Raw genomic sequence first — 14987 nt, forward strand, 5'->3', positions numbered from 1 at the left:
CTAACACTTTTGTTTCAATAAATATGTCACTCTGTATTTCATAAGTAAATGAAAACTGAAAATAAAAAAAATTAATTGATTCCTACAATTAATTATTTGTAATCCTATGCACCACTCTTGCTTTATCTGTAGAGTCATGTGAAATTTTAAATATTTATTTGGCCTATGAACAGTTCCTGTCAGACTAAAATATACTGAAGATTGAGGGAAACAGGTATATTTAAGAATATGCAGTGAAGTTATCAATGATAGCCTTTTTCCTCCATGAAATGGGAAAAATCTTTTAAGCCATTCAAGTTAGAGATTCTTGCTGAAGCAAATATTACAGATTGGATGTATTTTGTATGAAATTCTTGTTTTTCTTTATTCAGCTTCACTGGACAGTCAAAGTTCTAATACTGGGAAAACAGAAACAATTTTTTATTTACTTCTTACCATATGTAATTCTATCCCCCTGATTTATGTAGTTCTCATCCAAGAGGATCAGAAATCAAAGCTGTGAGATTTGCAGCACAACAACACTTAAAGTTGGGTGTCCAACCTTGGCAACTTTGACCTGTGCACGACAACTGTTAGAATTGCTGGATGGGGAATTCTGGGAGTTCACAAGTTTTAAAGTTTTCAAGGTTGAACATACCTGATTTAAAGGATCTGTTTCTGCCTGTTCTGCACTATGTGAATACAATATACCACGGATGAAGTTGCCATTTCAAGTACTTACACCAGTGTTTCTCAACCTTGACAATTTTAAGCATGTGGACTTCAACTCCCAGAATTCCACAGCCAGCAATGCTGGCTGTGGAATTCTGGGAGTTGAAGTCCACATGCCTTAAAATTGTCAAGGTTGAGAAACACTGACTTACACTTACCTAGAAGAAAGTTTCACTGAACACAATAAAATTTACTTTTGAGAAGACTTCTATAGAATTGAACAGTAAATATCTTTGAATTAAATATAACTGATCTCTAAGAAAAGATTCTTGGAAACCTTTCCCCCCTTTTTCTTAAAAATGTTATTTTATCCTGCAGTTTCTAATATTTTCTCCTTGCATCACAGGTATAATTTGGTGGCTGATACATTAAGCAAAATGGCTAAAGTTAACACTTACCATTCCCACCCTGCTGCCCATAGATCTTCTGGGAAGACTTTTAGTGATGGCCCTGGTAGACTTGAAAATGGAATTAAGAGGTAACGGATTCAACTCATCACCATCACCACCATCATATGAAAAGTTTCATGACTGTTCATTGCCCAAATGTCACTTGTTTGACATGGGTGGCTATAATAATTAAATAGATGAATAAATAAGTAAATAAATATTTTTTTCTTTAAGGAGAAGAAAGGAATTTTATGAAAATGGGAAGGCAAAGAATGCAAAAAAATTTCCATTCTTAAAACATATTTCTATAAATACAGTTTGCCGACCACTGAAACTTAAATATGTCATTGATAATGCGATCTTATTATTTACTTTTTCAGAAGCAACCCCCGTGAAGTTCTCTCTTTCTTCTACATATGTAGGCAACAGTCAATTTTCCTTTTTATTATCAACAGGAATTATAGTTGGTTAACTTTGAGAAGATTGTTCCCATTTACTTCTATGTCTATGTCCTTTATTTAGAAGACCAAAAATTGTGTTTTCCAACAAGGTAGTCTTTCAAGTAGTCACTTGATGGAACTGTTTTATTGGAAAGAATTAGAAATATTAGCAGGTTTTTCCTTATGCAGAAAAACAGCTAGATAGTTAAAGAACACCCTTCTTCCCTACCAAATTATAAAGCTATCCATTCATCTGTGAACTTGCAGAAAATCATACCAGTATAACATTTGTCATCATCATTGTCACTAACTCTACATTGTCTCTGTTCTGTCATTGCTAATCTCTGATCTCCTTCCAAAGTAATGAAAAGGTTATGTTTAACAGATTCGGCACATCTTGAAACTGCCCTTGGAAAAAAAGGGGAAAACAATGATTTTGTTAAGCTTGTCTCATTCATAGACTGGGCATGAGATAAAAGCAATGTCATGGAGGTAAATGTGGAGAAAAGGTATTTTATGTACACGAAAACAGAAGGCAATGGTAATGGCCATCAACTTAACTCTTTTCATGCTCTCTGTGGCTGTCATGGTGAGAACTACTAAAGCTATTATTTGGAAATGATGACAGTGAAGATTTAAAGAATATTTATTGAATGTCAGAATAAATATGATTGTTGCTACTTCTCTCAAAAAAATTCCTAATTTTGTTCCATTTTTTCAATTATATACTATTTACTACTTAAACATGCATCTATACGTATGTAACTATCATGCTATCATGCTAGGTGATTCTCTTCCTTCTTCTGGGGCTAGTTCTAATCAATTTTGATGGGGTAGATATATCTGGGATTACCCAAGTTTGTAGAGGTACGCCTTAGGGCTCAAAGTTCTCCCTGCCCCTATTTAACATCCATATGAAGCTACTGGATGAGGTTATCTGGGAACATGGGGTTAAGTATTATCAATAGTATATCAATAGTATGATAGTTGATATCCAATTATATAGATATGTCAACTTAAAACCATTCATTTAGTGACTCATTGAAGTTACAATGGCACTGGAAAAAGTGACATGATAGGACCTTGTGCTTACAACTGTCACTGTATTCCCATGGTCATGTGATCAAAATTTGGTGCCTTGGCAACCTGCATGCATTTATGATGGTTGCAGCACCTTGAAGTTATCTGTTCTCCATCTGTGACCTTCCCGGATGACTTCCAACAAGCAAAGTCGATTGGAGAAGCTGGATTCGCTTAACGACCATGGGGTTCACTTATTAACTGAAAAGATTCACTTAACAATTGTGACAAAAAAGGTCACAAAGCTGGGTGCAACTCGCTTAACAACTGTTTTGTTTAGCAACAAAAATCTGGTTTTACTTGGAGGGTTTATCCCTCTTAAACTAAAATCTTTATATTTCTTTAACCATATTCAAACAGATGTTTAATTTTTAAATATTCCCCTCTGATACATCCCATCGTCTAATTTCTTAATTCTCACTTTAGCCTTTTTCTTTTGCCAAACATCTTTCCTAATCAATATATTCCATTGAATAAAAGAGTCTTTCCATAGACTTGTAGATGTTGTTGTAGATATAAAAGGCAAATCAAGTAAAATGTCTTTGTGGAAAGGTTTTGCCCCTTCGTGTTCATTGAAGATCTTTTCCTTACCTTCTCTCTTGGTTTCTCTTATCACGTTTTGTCTCTCTGATTCTTGTGGTATTCTTGACAGCTCTGTGATCCATTTTGTCAAAACCTTTTTTTATCCTCAGATTTATTTTTTAATCTTAGAGTATAAGTTATCTTTTCCATGTCCAATATTTCTTGTGAGTTTTTCCCACTTGGATTAAGTCATACTTCCTTGCATTATTAAGTTCCATCTTTAAATCTCTTTCCTCTAATTTATGTCCAATTGTCTGGTTTATCTCCTGCTTCTCTATTATTGTTTTCTGAGAGTTTTTTTTGTAAGTTAACTTGGAGATGGATTTATTTATATTTTCAAAGTTATTTTTAATTTCCTCATGGTTTAAGATCATTGTTGTTGAATTAGTTGCAACATCTCATACATCTCCTCCTGGAAAGTATTTGTTTTTTCTTTTCTTTTTTCTTTTTTATTAAAATTTTTATAAGTTTTTACAATAAAATCCTCCCCCCTCCCTCCCCCCATCCCCCCTTAACCCTCTCCCCCTTCCCAGAGCTGAATACAGAGCTAAAAAAAACAGGAAAAAAAACATAAAAATTATATAAACATCAATCAACTATACATAAATCCTAAAAAATTAAGAAAACACTTTAACTCCAATACAATAAAATCAGCAAATCTTATAGTTAACAACTTTAACTATAAATTATTCAAAAGCTAAATAATACTTTCTAATTCCATATTTGTTCTGAACAAAATTTACCCATCTTTTCCACACAGAATTATATCTCTCTTGTGAATGGTCTTTCAGATAAGCCGAAATTTTAGCCATTTCTAATAAATAAGAAACTTTAAGAAACCATTCCTCTAAGGTAGGCAAGGAATCTTTCTTCCAATATTGCCCAATCAATAACCTTGCCGCCGTAATAAAATTCAACATTAAAATAATCTCTTTACTATCACAATCTTCAATAATACCTAACAAAAATAATTGTGATGTAAATTTTATCCTTCTATTAAATTTTTTTTGAATGTTCCACCAAATCTTAATCCAAAAAGCCTTTATATTTCTACATGACCACCAAATATGATAATACGTTGCATCCAAACTGCCACATCTCCAACATTTGGGCTGTAAATTGGGATACATATGAGACATCTTTTGTGGATCAAGGTGCCATCTATAAAGCATTTTATAAAAATTTTCTCGCAAATTTTGAGCTTGGGTAAACTTAACATTCCTCACCCAAATTATCTCCCATGTGTCTAATGGAATCGGCTCTTCAAAGTTTTGAGCCCACTTAACCATACAATCCTTAACTAATTCTGTTTCTGAATACAATTCCACTAAAACATTATAAACTCATTTTATGTGGGCTCGATTTTGGTCTTTAATTTGTTTCACCAAATTCACATCTTCCGTAATAAAACCCACTTTTTGATCTTTACTCCATCTTTCTAATAACTGCCTATACTGAAACCAAGAATAGATAATATTTTCTTGCATTAATTCCTCCATCGATTTTAATTGCCACTTATTCCATTCCCACTTAAGTAATTGATTGTAAGAAATCCTATCCATTTTCACTCCTTTCCTTATCCCTTCTATAGTGTGCCCAGGAATTCCCCACAATGGTATTCTAAAATTTAATCTATAATATTTCTTCCAGACACACAATAAAGCAATTCTTAAGACATGGGATTTAAAAACCCTATCCACCTTTTTATTATAAATTAAATATGCATGCCATCCAAATAATAAATCCCATCTTTCCAAAAGAAGTATATCTGAATTTGTTAAGTTAACCCAATCACTAATCAAAGTTAAAACCACCGCATCATAATACAATTTTAAATTCGGCACCTTGAGTCCACCTCTCTCTAGAACATCTTGAATAATTTTAAGCTTAACTCTTGGTTTTTTCCCAGCCCAAATGAATCTATTAATACCCCTCTGCCATTCTTCTAAATTTACCTCTTTCTTTAAGATAGGTATCATTTGAAACAAGAAAAGAAATTTTGGCAGAACATTCATTTTAACTGCAGCAATTCTCCCTAACAAAGATAATTGCAATTTTTTCCAATCATTCAAATCCTTCTGCATTTTAAGCCATAACATTTCATAATTATTTTTATAAAGTTTTGCATTAGAAACAGATATATAAACCCCTAGGTATTTTACCTTTTTTACAATTTCAAAACCTGTCAAATTAACTAACATCTCCTTATCCAAATTAGACATATTTTTGTTAAAATTTTAGTCTTATTATTATTAACTTTAAGACCAGAAACTTGTCCATACTGATTTATAATCTGTAACAACTCTACTACTGAACCGGTTGGTTGAGACAAAGTAACAACCAAATCATCTGCAAAAGCTCTTAATTTATAATCTTTCTTATTCATCATTATTCCCTTTATTTTAGATGATTCACGAATTTTAATCAACAAAATCTCTAATATTAAAACAAACAACAATGGGGACAATGGATATCCCTGTCTTGTACCCTTTTCAATTTGAAAAACCTCAGATAAACCTCCATTAATTATAAGTTGCGCTGATTGTTTTTGATAAATACCTCTAAAAGCTTGCACAATTTTGTCCCCAAAATTCATTTCTTCAACCAACCTCAACATAAATTGCCAATTCAACTGATCAAAGGCTTTTTCAGCATCTAAAAAAATCAGACCTGCAGGAATCTGATTATTTTTATCCAAATATTCTATTAAGTTAATAATTTGTCTAACATTATTCTTCATATACCTCCCAGTTATAAAGCCAGTCTGATCAGTATGTATAATTTGATTCAATACAATCATAAGTCTATTTGCTAAAATTTTTGAAAATTTTTTATAATCTATATTCAAAAGAGATATAGGTCTATAATTTTTAGGTAAAGTAAGATCTTGATCCTCTTTTGGAATCAAAGATATGAAAGCCCTTCTCCAAGATAAAGGTATCTCTAAACCCAATAAAATACTATTAAAGAGTTCCTTTAAAAGCTCAATCATCTAATCACTTAAAGTTTTATAATAAATTGATGTCAATCCATCAGGTGCTTTACCAACTTTTAATTGTTTAATTGCCTTAATAATTTCCTGTGAGATAATAAACCCATTAATCTCATCTCTTTGATCATTTGTTAATCTAGGAAAATGAGCATCTTGTAAGTATTTATCTATGTCCAAACTCTGAACCTTCTGACCCATATATAATTTTGTGTAAAAATCTAAAAAAGATTTTTTTATCAATTCTTTCTGAAAAACCACCTTGCCATTATAATTTATTTTATCTATAACTCTCGACCTCTGTTTCTTCCTTAATTGATAAGCTAACCACCTGCCTGGTTTATTTGCATTACAAAATGTATTATGTCTCATAAAACGTAAGTTAGTTGCAACCTGGTCAGCCGTTAACATATTAAATTGTGATTTAAGCAAATTTATAGAAGCCTTTACATTCTTATCCAAAGGATTCATAATTAATGCCTTTTCTTTTATCTTAATCTCCTCCTCCAAATCTTTACGTTTTTGCATTTGTTTTCGCCTATAAGAATTATTCATTTGAATCAAAACCCCCCGCATATAAGCTTTACTAGCATCCCACACCATTGCCATTGAAGTTCCCTGAAACATATTTAAAATAAAAAATTCCTTTAAATGTTCTCTAAGTTTCAATACATTCACCTCATGTCTAAATAAATTTTCATTCAACCTCCAAGATCTTCTTTCCTCCTTCTCAGGAATTAATTCCAACCATACAGGACTATGATCAGTAAGTGTCCTTGGAAAAATTTTTACATTTTTAACACTAAAATATAAATCCATAGTAATCAAAAAAAAGTCAATTCTTGAAAACGATTGGTGCCTATCAGAAAAAAAGTAAAGTCCCTCTCATCCATATTACATTCCCGCCAAATATCTCTCAATTCCAAATCTTCTTTCAATTCAAAAAAAGCCTTTGGTAGTTTAGCTTGCTTGAAGAAAGTAGAAGATCCTTTCTTGTCTTTGTATGTATCCAAAACTCCATTCCAATCTCCCATCAAAATCACAGATTTATAATCCAATGAAATCAATTTTTGATGTAAAAACTTATAAAACTGTTTTGTTGTTGATTAGGAGCATACAAGCCCACTATAAGCAATTTCTTTCCATATAAGACCACTTCAATCATAACATATCTTCCTTGAGAGTCTGAATCTATTAATTTAGCAGACAAATTTGTCTTAACATAAATGACAACACCCCCTTTCTTCCCTGGAGCAGAAGATACAAAATGAGAACCCAATTGGGCATTTATCAAATATTTTTGATCCTTTAAAATAATATGAGTTTCCTGCAAGCAAACAATATCATTATTATATTGCTTTAAATAATGAAATATTTTCTTTCTTTTCTGAGGAGAATTTAAGCCATTAACATTCCAGGTCAGGAGCTTTGCCATCTCCTCCAACTGCAAGCCTGGAGAAGACTGCTTGAAGATCTGACATCGAGGATCGAATCAACGAAGATCTCTTGGGTCTTGCTCCTCCCACAGGCTCAGAAACAAATTCTTGTGTAGACTCTTTTATATCCATCTTGTGTTGCTCTTTTTCTCTTTGTCTATGAGCTGCTCGAGTCATTCTCTGCTCTTTCATCTCAACCGACTGCTGCATCAACTCAGCCTGTAATTTTCCAGCTTTCATTGATATGGTGTCTCCAACCAATTGCTCTCCCTCTTTCACATCAAGAACTTTAGAGTGTAAAGGTGGTGGTGAACGAACTCCCAGGACAGAAATATAAAACTCTCTAGCCTTTGCAACTGTATTAAATCTATAACGTGTCCCCGCATGGCTCACCACAATTCCCATCTAAATGGCATCTGCCATTTTTAAGTTCCTCTGATAAAAAAGCAAAGTCCTTCCTTCTTCTTAAAATTTTTGATGGAATCTCCTTTAAGATTATCACATCCTGAGCAGCAATCTGAAATCTCTGATTGTAAAATGCTTGTATTACTTAAAGATCTTTTTCCAGAATAAACCACCACATCTCTTGGTAGGTTTCTCTGCTTTGCAATCCACGAATTAACTCTAAATATTTTCTCTATTTCCCTCAATATCTCCTCTGGTTCCCTCTCAAGTATCACAGCAATGTCATTTGCCACCACTTCCCTCAACTTTTCTTGCATATTTTCCCTCAAGCCTCTGATTCTTAAAGCGAACTCCATTTCTCTATACTGAGACATGAGAATTTCATCCTGTGAAGTCTCTACCGTTTTTTCGACATTTTCAACACGATCTTCTATTAAATCCACTTTATCAACAACATCCTCAATACGATTATCCAGCTTTTCAACAACAGAGGCGAGTCCTTGCAGAGCCATAACTATATCCTCCCTCATAACTCTATTTCTCTCTTCTAAAAGATCCTTCATTTCTTGTCTAATTTGACATACAACATTACCCATAACATCTTGAATATCTTTTACCATAAGTGATGGTACAGGCAGTGAGGGTGGTGGTGATCTAGCTTTAGGTTGTTGAACTGTAAGTATTGCCGGAGAGGAAGCCACTTTAGGCACAGCAGAGGTTGCTTGACACTTCCAAGCCATTTTAGGAAAAACTTTTCTCCAAAAAATCCAAAAGACCAAAAAGAAACAAAATGAAGAGGGAAAAAAAACCCCTCTTGTAATTATCTATATATTAAAAAAATAATATATTTACCCTTCTCATGCAGCCACTAAAAATCCCCAAAATTACTGCTTTGTAACAAAAAAAAATATAAAAATCCTTTAACACTTCTCTTTCATATGCATGAGAAAGAGAAACCTCTCATCGCCATTTTACTTTTCCCTTATAACAAAAACAAGAAAAAGACTATTCTTTCCAGGAGTTAAAGTTCAGATTAAACTTATAAATCCATTCCCCTGATCAGCTCTGTCCGCATTCAAAATTAGCTCACCAGTTCACATAAGTTGCGGAGGTGGAAGCTGCGTCTTGCTTCGTCCCAAAAGAAAAAGGGACAAAGGCGTCTGAGTCATGGAGAAATGCCTAGGACTCCGTGGGAGCTCACCTTCAATCCCGAAAAAAGATCTCGAGATCTTAGTGGTTCTACCACTATTCACAAGGCAAAAAAACTCACCTCTCTCCCTTTGCCCGGGAGAGAAGCTTCAAACCGCGGGACAGCTGATGTTCGCTTTCACCGCGGCTTTTACACAATCTCAGGCGGACGGCTACAAAGTAGCCGCCATCAGCACAGAACAACGCCACCGGAAGTCCAGTATTTGTTTTTTCTTGATATATAGTCTTTCTGCAGATCTCTGATTTTTCATGATAGCCAAAAATCAGGGTTTTCCTTTCTCTGCAAACAGCTTTAGAGTCACAGTTAGGTAATGTTTGTAATCCAGAAAGGTCAGTTTTTTTTAAAAGTTTATAGTTCTCATTTTATATGTAGCCCAGAGTGTTTTCTTTTTTTGTCACAGCTTGTTCTCTATTATTAGAACTTTGAAGGTCACAAAAAAAGACTTTTCTTGGGCCTTGCCAATTCCTGTATTAGAGCAACTGTTGTTGTAATTTTCATCCACCACTAGATGTCAGCACCAGTTCATTTTTCAGTTTTCAGAGTAAACAATTATCTTCTATTTTCATAATTTAAATTGAAAATCTTAACAGATTCCACCCATTTCAAACTTATCCAAATTTAAGTCTTGTATTCATTTCATTTCAAAATATTTCTATTCCCCATAAAATGTTTAATTTGCTGCTTTCATCTATAGGAGGGCAGAGCGAAGGTCACCCTCCTCACTTTCAGAGGGTTTTTTTTCCTTAAGGTTTTTTTTTCAGGAAATTAGTTAATAAGTAAAATAGAGAAAATTGATGTTCTTACTCAGGTCCAAATACGTTGTTTACAATCAGCTTACAATAGTGCTTTTGGGTTTTGGTTGCTTGCAGCTTGGGCTAGATTCTGAGGTTAGGCTAGCCTTTCTCCTGTTGGTTTCTGGAAGGCTTTTCCTAGACCAATCAGGTCAACCATCATCTCTCCTTGGTCCACGGGACTTTTTTCCTTCTTTGGCGCCTCTTCGGGCAATTTCTGGCCCATTTAGGGTCCCCTAACAGAAAGAAAATCAGCCATAGGGTACAGAGCCCCACGATCCCTCGGCTGTTGAACTACTGTGCAAAATAGGAAGCCATTAAGGAATCTAGTCTTATCTCCTTCTCAAGAAAGAAAAACTCAGTGGATTTTTAGTTTTTAGAAAAGGGGCTTTGTATGAATGCTGTTTCAGAGTTGGAACACATACATTTCTATGCACCATTAGCTTTGTCCACATACAAAGCGATTCAACATTGAAGAAAACAATGTATTAACCCTAATGTTTTCATATAGTAAATCCATTCTCCATTTAATGTGGGCATGTGCACTTTTATGTGTAATTGTACCAAAGTTGTTTTTGTTGAAGATACCAAAATAATAAAGGCCTAGCATTTATCTAATTAAGCTTTTCTTCTTCTACTACTAGGCATAACCAAGTAAAGAACCTTTTCTAGAGGCCTTGACTCATAATCTATCACAATTTTGAAATATCAACAAGATAGTTGTCTATTGAAGAAAAGAGATAATCTGAGTAGATATGCTCTTAAAGATTGTTTTTCATTTCAAATACATACTCACCCCCCCACACACACCCATTGACCAATCCTATTTCAATAAAAAGGACAAGTGTAGCCCTAAATATGTATGACACACAGGGTTATAAAGGCACCACATAATAGCAGATTTCAATTCACTCAATGACTTTTCAGTCACTGAAATGAAATGTAATCATTTGGACTGAGGAATGCATAAGAGGAAATCAGAATATAAAGCTAAGTAGGCAGAAAAAAATAATATGGGAAAGCTGGAAATATTTGACACTTTATATGTTAAACTGTTCCATATTCCCACATTACTTTGCTCTCACAATAAATTATGAGGAAAGAAACCTCCATTACTGTTTTATAGTTGGTGAATCTGATTTAAGAAGAGGATAAATTGAAACAACTGAAAATATTGTAAAAGGAATGCCTGTTTCAATATATACTTGAAACATATTTAACTTATTATATAAATATCTGATATAAATATCATTTGGAAGTACAACATTTCCTTTCCTTCCTGCACCTTAGAATGGATCATAGTATCTGTTGAGGTATTTAGTTCTTGTTGAATTTCCTTCGTTGTTCTTTTCTACTGTGACCATCTGAAATGGGACAAGTGAAAAATCAGACAAACACAAACATTGTGATGTTTTACCAGAAAGGCTTTCATAGGTGCTGAAAAATACTGAACTAGGGCAAAAATGGTTAAGATATTGTCTATCTTCCCTCAGTGTATATTATGACAGCAATACAGTAGAGATTGATCAAGGAACGTATATTCTTTCACAAGTGCCTGATTGAAAAAGCTTGAAGCAAGCACACTTTGAAAAGTTAATTACTGTAAATGTCTTTTTGCTTGATTCTGAAGAATCCCCTCCCCGGATGAGGATAGATCTTCAAAATTAGAGAGTATCATTTCTATGGCGGAAGAAGGAGGGGACACATCCACAGAAGGAGCAACGAACAGGTAAGCTTCATTTATACTATATCTGGATACTGGCCTTGTTTGGAAGCAAATGAATGAAATAAAGGTATATAAGAGTATTGTTAAAGCAATGAATTTCGTCTGCATGAAGCCATTAATGAAAGGGATGAACTGAAGAATAAGTTAATCTTGATTTATATTAAGTCAGTCTGGACCAGTGTTTTTCACCTTTGGGAACTTTAATATGTGTGTTGACTAGGGAATTCTGGAAGATTAAGGCCATGCATCCTACAGTTCCCAAGGCTGAGAAACACTGGTCTAGTGTGTAAGTATGATGGATGATGAGTTGCAGCAGGGAAGTGTGTTATCTGGCTCAACTGAAGAACATAGAGTGATAGAGTAATTTATGTATTACTGGGAGAATTTTCTTTAGCTTTTCATCAGAGCTGGAAGATCATATGTGACATTAAGGATGATCAAACTCCCATTAACCAAACTTTCTAGGAGGTGATGAGTCATGATCATGAGAATGATCAAAATTTAATGAATCTTGTCTCATTGCTGAATAAAGTGTGGTTGGGTGAAGCTTCACTAACGTCCGAAAGAGCACAATATTTTCAACACTTTGTGTATTGTGGTGAAAGTACTGTATACCTGGGTACAGATTTGCTGCTTTTAAAATACAATAGTGATAACATTTCTTTGGAAAATTACAGAAACAGTAACCTCTTATCAGGTTTTATCAGTTTTCTTTACACCAAACATTATTTGGACAAAAGTGAAATGTTCAGCTTGGAGAAGAATTCCTTCTAAGACATTTAAGCTCACTGGAAGTTTTTTATTGTTGTTTTTGAAAGAAATGATTGTTACCAAATGATGCAAGCATATTGGAAGAACTGATTTGTCTCTGCATTAAGAAAGATCAGAGATCACAGAAGCTTTTTTATTGTCCTGTCTGAAATGTGCAAAGTTTCTGCCTATTAGTACATGCACATTCAATGCATGAAATGAATATATCAAGTAGAAATCTTTCTACATGCATCACCAGCCCAGTTTACGGATTTGTTCCAACTTCCACCATTCACCTCTGCTCTTGGCTGGGGTGATTGCCCCTTGACACATTTGGAGGTCACCAGGCTGGGAAAGCCAATCTAACTGTTAATGCTAGATAGCAGTTGTTAAATTGCAAATGGACAAGATGAAGTTGTTAATCTTGGCCCTTTGCATTGCTGTTTCTGTTTTTCTTTTAGGTCCTCAGGGTTTTTCTCATTGGTGAGAACCTGGTTCAGAAAGCATTTACGTCAAGATGGCCAGAGATCTGATTCTTCAGTTGAGGCTCAAGGGGGAGAAAACAAAGATGACAAAGCTAAGCCAAAGAAGGATGGGAAAGATGAACAGAAAAAGTAAGAGGATGCTGCTTGAGTGGAAATATTTACATTTTTCAGGGGGCTAATCTGCAGAAAAAAGAATAGACTTGTTTCTAGAAGAGTCAAATTTAGTGAAGATATTCAATGTATAAACCATTTCTTTACATGGCATATTCACACATAGAATTGAATACTAGCTGTTGACTTATTGTGTTAGAATAGCAGCAATATTCTATTGTCCTAAATCAGACTAGTAACCACTCCCTGTTCTCTTGGTTTTTATGCTAAATGCTGAAAAAGAAACAAACAAATTTTCATAATTGATGATCTGTTCAGAAAATTACTGCTTGATTAACCACAGAAATCAGCTTTCTTAAGTTAATTTATGACTAATGGGGATAGTCTGGATGAAAGTCTCTACTTTAAGTTGTTCAAGTTCCCATTTCATGTTATCATTCACATTTTCCATGGACCCATTCTTTTGGAATATATACTGTGTGTGTGTGTGTGTGTGTGTGTGTGTGTATGTGTATATATATATATATATGTTGTTGTTGTTAATTGCGAAGTCGTGTCCGACCCATCGCGACCCCATGGACAACATTCCTCCAGGTCTTCCTGTCCTCTACCATCTTCTGGAGTCCATTTAAGTTCACACCTACTGCTTCAGTGACTCCATCCAGCCATCTCATTCTCTGTCGTCCCCTTCTTCTATTGCCCTCAATCTTTCCCAGCATTAGGCCCTTCTCCAGTGAGTCCTTCCTTCTCATTAGGTGGCCAAAGTATTTGAGTTTCAACTTCAGGATCTGGCCTTCTAAAGAGCAGTCGGGGTTGATCTCTTCTAGGACTGACCGGTTTGAACGCCTTGCAGTCCAAGGGACTCGCAGGAGTCTTCTCCAGCACCATAGTTCAAAGGCCTCAATTCTCTGGCGCTCAGCCTTTCTTATGGTCCAACTTTCACAGCCATACATTGCAACTGGGAAAACCATGGCCTGGACTATACGCACTTTTGTTGGCAGAGAGATGTCTCTGCTTTTTAGTATGCTGTCTAGATTTGCCATAGCTTTCCTCCCCAGGAGCAAGCGTCTTTTAATTTCTTGGCTGCAGTCCCCATCTGAGGTGATCTTGGAGCCCAGAAAAATAAAATCTGTCACTACCTCCATTTCTTCCCCATCTATTTGCCAGGAATTGAGAGGGCCGGATGCCATGATTTTGGTTTTCTTAATGTTGAGTTTCAAGCCAACTTTTGCACTCTCCTTCTTCACCCGCATCAAGAGGCTCTTTAGTTCCTCTTCACTTTCTGCCATTAGAGTGGTATCATCTGCATATCTTAGGTTGTTGATATTTCTCCCGGCAATCTTAATTCCAACTTTTGATTCATCTAGCCCTGCCTTTCTCATGATGTGCTCTGCATATAAGTTAAATAGGCAGGGCGACAGTATACAGCCTTGCCGGACTCCTTTTCCAATTTTGAACCAATCAGTGGTTCCGTGTCCAGTTCTCACTGTTGCTTCTTGACCCGCGTATAGGTTTCTCAAGAGACAAATAGATGGTCTGGTATTCCCATCTCTTTAAGAACTTGCCACAATTTGTTGTGATCCACACAATCAAAGGCTTTAGCATAGTCAATGAAGCAGAAGTAGATGTTTTTCTGGAACTCCCTAGCTTTCTCCATGATCCAGCGTATGTTGGCAATTTGATCTCTAGTTCTCTGCCTCTTCGAAATCCTGCCTGTACTTCTGGTAGTTCTCGATCCACATACTGCTGGAGTCTAGCTTGCTGGCAAATTGAGTGTAGCACTTTTACTGCATCATCTTTTAAGATTTTGAATAGCTCAGCTGGAATACTGTCACCTCCACTAGCTTTGTTGTTGCTCAGATTTTCTAAGGCCCATTTCACT

At 35.1% G+C, this 14987-nt stretch overlaps 1 protein-coding gene across 4 annotated transcripts in view; it reads left to right on the top strand.

Moving 5' to 3' along the window:
• The window catches only part of CNGA3 (cyclic nucleotide gated channel subunit alpha 3), a 52613-nt gene that overhangs the window by 21732 nt on the left and 15894 nt on the right, over positions 1–14987 (top strand). For 3 of the 4 annotated variants that reach the window (XM_039340664.1, XM_039340663.1, XM_039340665.1), the window contains 2 exons: positions 11664–11762; positions 12971–13123. In XM_039340664.1, the coding sequence (XP_039196598.1) occupies positions 11716–11762; positions 12971–13123 (200 nt within the window). In that variant the 5' untranslated portion in view covers positions 11664–11715. Of the gene's footprint in view, positions 1–1088; positions 1190–11663; positions 11763–12970; positions 13124–14987 lie in introns of those variants that run through there. The other variant, XM_039340662.1, reaches the window with a different exon arrangement.

This window comes from Crotalus tigris, unplaced genomic scaffold, assembly GCF_016545835.1.
Source record: "Crotalus tigris isolate CLP2741 ecotype Arizona unplaced genomic scaffold, ASM1654583v1 scf7180000017753.6788120, whole genome shotgun sequence".
In the NCBI taxonomy this organism is placed as follows: domain Eukaryota; kingdom Metazoa; phylum Chordata; class Lepidosauria; order Squamata; family Viperidae; genus Crotalus; species Crotalus tigris.